Source organism: Cryptomeria japonica, chromosome 6 (genome assembly GCF_030272615.1).
Source record: "Cryptomeria japonica chromosome 6, Sugi_1.0, whole genome shotgun sequence".
Taxonomy (NCBI): Eukaryota; Viridiplantae; Streptophyta; class Pinopsida; order Cupressales; family Cupressaceae; genus Cryptomeria; species Cryptomeria japonica.
This window is the reverse complement of record NC_081410.1, coordinates 506801955-506809579: the sequence shown is the minus strand read 5'-3', so window position 1 is coordinate 506809579 and position 7625 is coordinate 506801955. Positions and strand designations below refer to the sequence as shown.

Here is a 7625-nt window from a genome sequence, read left to right as displayed (position 1 = left end):
TAAAGAGATGGTTACGAAGCTATGCTTATCCTTCTTCCCATCCTTAAAAATTTCTTGCTTGGGCTTATATTGCTGTCTTTCATTGTCCCTCTTTTTCAAACAAAATTTCTCCATGTGATTCTCACCTCCACAATACCTGCAAATAATGGGTTTTCTTCCAGCTTGTTTTTCTGCACCATCATTTCTAGAAAAAAGGTTAGAACCTTCATTATTTCAAAATTTATTATTTCCTTTCTAATTCTTTTTTTCATCATTTCTAAAAAATTTACTTTTGGCTATATATGCATGATTTGTTTTAATATGTCCTTCTTTAATAAGCTAAACTTCTTCATCTAAAACAAACTTGCAAAATTGATCAAAAGTTTGTTGGGGGGTATTGGGATTTAGTTGAAGAACCCTTTTCCTTGATTCCTTAAATACCTTATATGGTTGGGGAAGCTTACTTTCAACCATTGCAATCAATTGAAAATCTTTTTTGGCATATTCAACACCTATTTTTTTGAGCTGAGCATTTAAAAAGGTAACTTCATTGAAGTAATCAGACATTTTTCCAAAATTAGATGAATCTAAATTCATCAATTTTTCTTCTTTACTAAACATGCTAGCAATGTCTACATCTTTATAATCCTTTTCTAAATTCTCCCACAGCTCTATTGGATTATCAATATCAACAAATCTTCTATTCAGATTGGGGCTCAAAGCTTTACCAATAATACCTCTAGCTTGCTCCAACTTGCATTTCCACAACTCCTTTTCTTTGTCATTTTGTTGAGGTTCTCCAATTTCTTTATTCACTATCTGCCATAAAGCCTTCTCTCTTAGAGCATTTTTTATTGCAATCTTCCAATCTGCAAAACCACTTCCATCAAAAATAGGTAAAACTTCATTTGAAGAGCCCATGTTAGCAAAAAATCAGCGTTCAAATAGATATTACTCCAGCAATATAACAGCCTTGCAACCAAATATCACTCCAATAATATATCAGCCCTGCAAACAAACCACTTCCAACAATATCTAGCAATGTTTTTCTAGCTCTGATACCATGTAAAAACAGTCCTAGAAAATAAAAACATAACAGCAACCATAAACAGATAAAAAACAGGACAAAACAGGGTTAGAAAAGATATATATATTCAATTCAAAAAACCGTGTACAACAGCTATCCTCAATCACACATATATATAGCTATTACATCTTTGAAGCCTAGAATCTTCTTGCTTTCTAGAAAACTCTAAACTCTGGAAACTTCTTTTTACAACAGCTCTGTTATTTTAAAACAGCTCCTGGAAGACTCTAGAAATATTCTATCTAGACAATCTTAATTATTCCTAACATCTGTCGTCACATGCAGGCTCTTCACAAAATATTCAATGGATTTGCTGAGAACGTAATCGATGAGCACATTCATCGTAGAATGGGGAAGGTAAACCCAAGAAAGAAGATCAGGTTAGAGACATGGTAGACGTGATTCTCAACATGGCCGAGACGGAGGGCCAAACAATCTCACGTGTCAACATCAAAGCAATCATCTTGGTAAGGTTTAGAATGAGCAATCAGCTTTGTAATAAACTAATCTTTTTTGTCAATGTCACCGTTTAAAATGCGTATTCGCTCAAAGAAAATAAACAAAATTATGCAGGACATGTTAAATGCGGGAATAGAAACATCATCGACAACAATAGAATGGGCAATGACTGAGCTGCTGAGGAATCCTGCAACGCTGGTATGAGCACAATAAGAGATGGAATCAAGAGTGGGCAGAGAACGCAAAATAAATGAGAGTGACGTCAGAAACTTCGATTACTTGCGATGCATGGTGAAGGAAACATTTCGACTTCATCTGCTGTTTCCTCTGCTCATTCCGCACGAGTCGACGGAAGGGTGCAGCGTGGGAGGATATTTTGTTCCGCTAAAGACGAGGCTTTTTGTGAATGTGTGGGCGATGGGAATAGATGAAAACGTTTGGAAAGATGCTCATCTGTTCAAGCCCGAGCGGTTCATTGGCAGTAATAAAGATGTGAGAGGTCAGGACTTCGATTTGCTGCCATTTGGAACAGGGAGAAGAGGGTGCCCTGGGATTTCGATGGGTGTTTCTGTTGTTGAGTTGGCACTTGCTCAGCTGCTTCATTGCTTTGACTGGACTGTGGAGGGTGAGGTGGATGTGGAGGAGGAGTTTGGATTAACTGTTCCCAAAAAGAATCCACTGTTTGTCCGTCCTTCATGGAGGCTCACAGCTGAATATCCTATTTAAAAGACTGTCTTGTCATCAGATAGGTGTTTTTGCTTGGCTATTAGATATGTAGTATTATTATCAGATTCATGTTGCACTCTTGTAAAGCATTTTGTAAGTTTTTCCCATTATCTTAGCTATAATTAATTCATGTGCATTGAACCTAGTCAACATCTCCTCAATCTCCGAATTATATTTAACATATCTGATTCAGAACAAAACCTATCAAAAAATGTATGGAATTGTTCCGCAATAACTTCGTTTATATTTTATATTATTAGTTCCTGCCCACAGGAAATTATTGTAGAATTTTGAACCTGACCTATCCTCTCTGAACCAACTGATTAGCAAACAATAACAACAAAAAGCTGAAATCTTTATTGAAGCTTAATTAAAAAATTACATAGAGGTTGTATATATAAAGAATTTGCAGTCTAGAAGAATAAATAATAACTGTAGTTCTAAATATATTCCTAGCTTTGCATGGAAAGCTACTAAGGCTCTCAAACTAAAAAAACCAAACTACTCCCTAAATTAAGAATACAATAAGTGCATGCACAACATGCTTTATTTACTAAAAAAAAACTCATGTAAAAAGCAAAACTAAAAATAGTCCTAAGGATTCATGCATGTTGGAGTACATGCTTTATTTGCATGAATAAACAAAAAAAAACTATTAACTAAAAATAGCTTATGCATGGTGATGAATGGATAGCTTCATGTCCAAACTGGAGTTGCATGGAGCTGCATGCTAGAGCAGCATCACTTATCAACATACTTCCCCTTGATGCTGAGAGGGTTGACAATCTTATCTCGTAGTGCTATAAACTGAGCTTTCGCAACCACTTTGGTGAATATATCTGCTAGCTGATCCTGGGTGTTGATGTGCTTCAATTCGACATCCTTCTTTTGCACCAAATCTCGTATGAAGTGATATTTCAAATCAAAATACTTTGTTCTGCTGTGATGAACCGGATTCTTAGCTAGCTTGATGGCACTCACATTGTCACAATAAATTACTGTAGGCTGAATTTGTTTTTCTCCAATTCCTTCCAAAACTTTTTTGAGCCAAAGGGCTTGTGTACCTGCTGAGGTAATTGCAACATACTCTGCTTCTGTAGATGAGAGGGCAACAATACTTTGTTTTTTCGAGCTCCAGGTAAACAAACCAGAACCAAAAGAAAAACAATTTCCAGATGTAGATTTACGGTCATCCATACTACCTCCCCAATCTGAATCACTAAAGCCTACAAGATTGAACTTTTCAGAAGAGTAGTAATGAATACCAAAACTTGAATTCCCTTTCACATACCTCAAAATCCTCTTGGCTGCCTTCATATGTATTTCAGATGGATTTGTCATATACCTTGAAACAAGTAAAACTGAATAGGCAATATTAGGCCTCGTGTGGATTAGAAACATCAAGCTCCCCACAATACTTCTATAAGTTGTCTCATCAACTAAATCAGCACCATCATCTCTACATAACAAATCTCCATGAGCACTTGGAGTGGAGGCAGAGTTACAATCAGTCATATTAAATTTCTTCAGCATATCCTGTGCATACTTTGTTTGACAAATGAAAATCTCATCCTTACTTTGATAAACCTCCATTTCTAGAAAATATTTCATTAGACCAAGATCTTTCATCTCAAATTCTTTCATCATAGCAGCTTTGAATTCATCTTTCATCTTAGAACTACTACCCATATACAAAAGATCATCAACATACAAACTTATGATGAGAATATCAGTACCTTCTTGTTTGTAGTATAGGGTAGGATCACTCTTACTTCTCTGGAAGCCATTCTCTTGAAAATATCCATCAATCCTGGCATACGATGCTCTTGGTGCTTGCTTGAGGCCATACAAAGCCTTCTTCAACTTGTAGACATAATTATCTTTTCCTTCCACTTCAAAACCTTGTGGCTGCTCCACATACACTTCCTCTTCTAAGTACCCATTCAAGAAGGCACTTTTCACATCCATATGATGTATGCTCCACTTCTTCTGAGTTGCTAATGAAATCAACATTCTTATGGTCTCTTATCTTGCTACTGGTGCAAATGTCTCTTCATAATCAATTCCATACTTTTGTGTGAAGCCTTTAGCAACTAATCTTGCCTTGTGTCTTTCAACACTCCCATCACTATTAAACTTGGTCTTGTAGACCCATTTGGTGTCAATCCTTTTTTTGTCATGTGGAAGTTCTGTTAACTCCCAAGTGTCATTCCTGTGAATGGAATCCATCTCTTTTTCCATGGCTTTCACCCAAACCTCATTAGTACATGCATCTTCAAAACATGATGGTTCAAAATCAGCCTTGGCTAATAAAGCAAAATTCACTGTTTCACCTACTGGGTTTTCTTTATGTACTTGATTTCCACTCCTCTGGTAGATATCACTCGATCTCCTTACTTTCCTTGTAGAACTTGGAGAAGAAGCTAGACTTGAACTTGGTACTAAAGAACTTGATGAAGGGTTGCTTGGTGGAGTTAAACCATTGGATATAGAAACATTAGTTGGCTGCTCATGATCAATATCAACAATTATATCATCATTCAAAATAGATTTTGGCTTCTCAACATGGCCTTTTTTATGACCATAAACTCCCCCTTCATAAAAAATCACATCTCTTGAGACAATAAGCTTGTTAGTGAGGGGATTATACAATCTATAAGCCTTGCTTTTCTCACTATACCCAATAAAAATACATGACTCACTCTTTGCATCTAACTTCTGTCTATTCTGATCTGATACATGCACATAAGCCAAACAACCAAAAACTTTGAAATGATTAACATTAGGCCTTTTACCATACCAAGCTTCATAAGGAGTCATCTTTTCTAGTGCACTGGTTGGGCTATAGTTGAGGATGTACACCGCTGTAGCAACTCCATCTCTCCAATAAGAATTGCTCAATCTCTTGGTTTGTAACATGCATCTTGCCATTTCAACCATAGAACGATTCTTCCTTTCAGCTACCCCATTCTATTGAGGTGTGTATGCAGTATTAAGTTGCCTCTTGATGCCATTAAAATCACAATAACTTTGGAAAGCCTTTGAGCAAAATTCTCCTCCACGATCAGTCCTTAAACATTTGATCTTGCACCCTTTCTCATTTTCCACAAGAGCTTTAAACTTCTTGAATGTATCCAAGGCTTCATCTTTGGCCTTCAAAAAATATACCCAACAATTTCGTGAGTAATCATCAATAAAAGTGATGAAATATGATGACTTACCCAAACTCTTAGTCTGCATAGGACCACATATATCTGAATGAACAAGCTGAAGTGGGTGATGAGCCCTCCATGCATTGCCCTTTGGAAACTTTTCTCTTGCATGCTTTCCTTTAGCACAACCTTCACAAACCTCCTTGTGTTCCTCAACCTTGGGCAAACCAGAAACTAATGCATGTGAGGTTAGAAACTTCAAACTATGAAAATTTAAATACCCCTACTTGAGATGCCATAACCAACTTGAATCCTCATAAGCCATATTTGCCAAACTGTTGTTATGTTCACCAAACCTCAAGGGGAACATCCTATTTCTTGTCATAGGAACAACAGTGATCACCCCATTATCCTTATTCTTATCATAGATAGTACAAGTCTTATTCTCAAAGACTACTTTATAATTTTTCTCACATAGCTACCCAACACTTAAAAAATTGTGCTTCAATTGTGGAGTATAATAAATATCATGAATACTCTTTATACCTTCTTTTGTTTGGACCTCCATAGCTCCTTTGGCAACAACCTCCAATGATTTATCATCACCAAGCTGGATCTTGGATTTGAAACTTCCATCCTTTGTTGAGAACAACTTCTCATTCTCTATCATATGGTTAGAGCATCCAGAATTTAGGTACCAAACATCTTTACTAGTATTTTCACCCTTGGCATAAGATAAAAATAAGTGATCAAGAGGATTGTCACTACTTTCTTGAGCATAGTTAGCACTTTTACCTTCTTTCAATCTGCATTCTCTTTCAAAGTGGTCATATCTATTACAGTGGTAACATTGAACATTTCTCTTATCAAATCTGCCTCTACCTCTTCCTCTGAAACCACCACTTCCTCTTGAGCCACCTCTTCCTCTGCCTCTTGAAGAATTTTGGCTTTGCCCTTTACCTTGGCCTTGATTGATTTTGGCACTACTGCTGCTTGCATCTTCATTTTTAGCAATTTAGAGGAAAATGCTTTCTCTACACCTTCAAAAGAATCTTTCAATCTTTCTTCATGAGACATCAGGGATCCAACCAGTCGATCAAACTAGTTTTGTCAAATCCTTGCTTTCTTCTATGATTATTACTACATGATTCCATCTGGGTGTCAAAGATCTCAACACCTTTTTTATCAAAACTTCATTGCTTACAGTTTCTCCAAGTGTAGCCATTTTATTGACCACATCTTTGACTCTGACACAATAATCACTTATACTTTCAGCTTCTTGCATCTTCAAATTCTCGAACTCTCGCTTCAATGTCTGAAGCTTGACCACTTTAACTTGATCACTACCCTGGTAAGCTTCTTGTAGAGTCTTCCAGGCATCTTTGGCAGTTGTTGCTCCTGATATTCTTGGAAATAAGCTCTTATCAAGAGCTATCTGAATGTGAAATAAAGCTTGAGCATTCTTTTTCCTTGCTTCCTTTCTTGTTGTTCTTTCATTGGCTGTAAGGGCATTCCAATCAGTTGGCTCTTCATAACCCGATTCAATAATCTCCCACAAATCTTTTCCAATCAAAAAGGTCAGCGTCTTAATGCACCAATAATCATAATCATTCCCATCAAATTCTGGAACGGGCATATGGTTAGAATTCGACATGATTTACTTTGGCGAAATTCCAACAATAAAACTTTAACCCAAAACAATTTTACCTGCTCTGATACCACTTGTAGAATTTTGAACCTGACCTATCCTCTCTGAACCAACTGATTAGCAAACAATAACAACAAAAAGAAGAAAACATCAATATCTTTATTGAAGCTTAATTAAAAAATTACATAGAGGCTGTATATATAAAGAATTTGCAGTCTAGAAGAATAAATAATAACTGCAATTCTAAATATATTCCTAGCTTTGCATGGAAAGTTACTAAGGCTCTCAAACTAAAAAAAACAAACTACTCCCTAAATTAAAAATACAATAAGTGTATGCACAACATGCTTTATTTACTAAAAAAAACTCATGCAAAAAGCAAAACTAAAAATAGTCCTAAGGATTCATGCATGTTGGAATGCATGTTTTATTTGCATGAATAAACAAAAAAAAACTATTAACTAAAAATAGCTTATGCATGGTGATGAATGGATAGCTTCATGTCCAAACTGGAGTTGCACGGAACTGCATGTTAGAGCAGCATCACTTATCAACAATTATAGCCCAGGCAATT

The 7625-nt window shown here is 36.2% G+C and overlaps 1 protein-coding gene across 1 annotated transcript; it reads left to right on the top strand.

Annotated features, from left to right (window-relative positions):
• The first annotated feature begins 1741 nt into the window (after positions 1-1741).
• Positions 1742-2251, top strand: LOC131052810 (cytochrome P450 71AU50-like). Its single transcript, XM_057987435.2, has one exon. It carries the CDS (start codon positions 1742-1744, stop codon positions 2249-2251), a length of 510 nt encoding a protein of 169 aa, XP_057843418.2.
• Positions 2252-7625: the final 5374 nt, after the last annotated feature.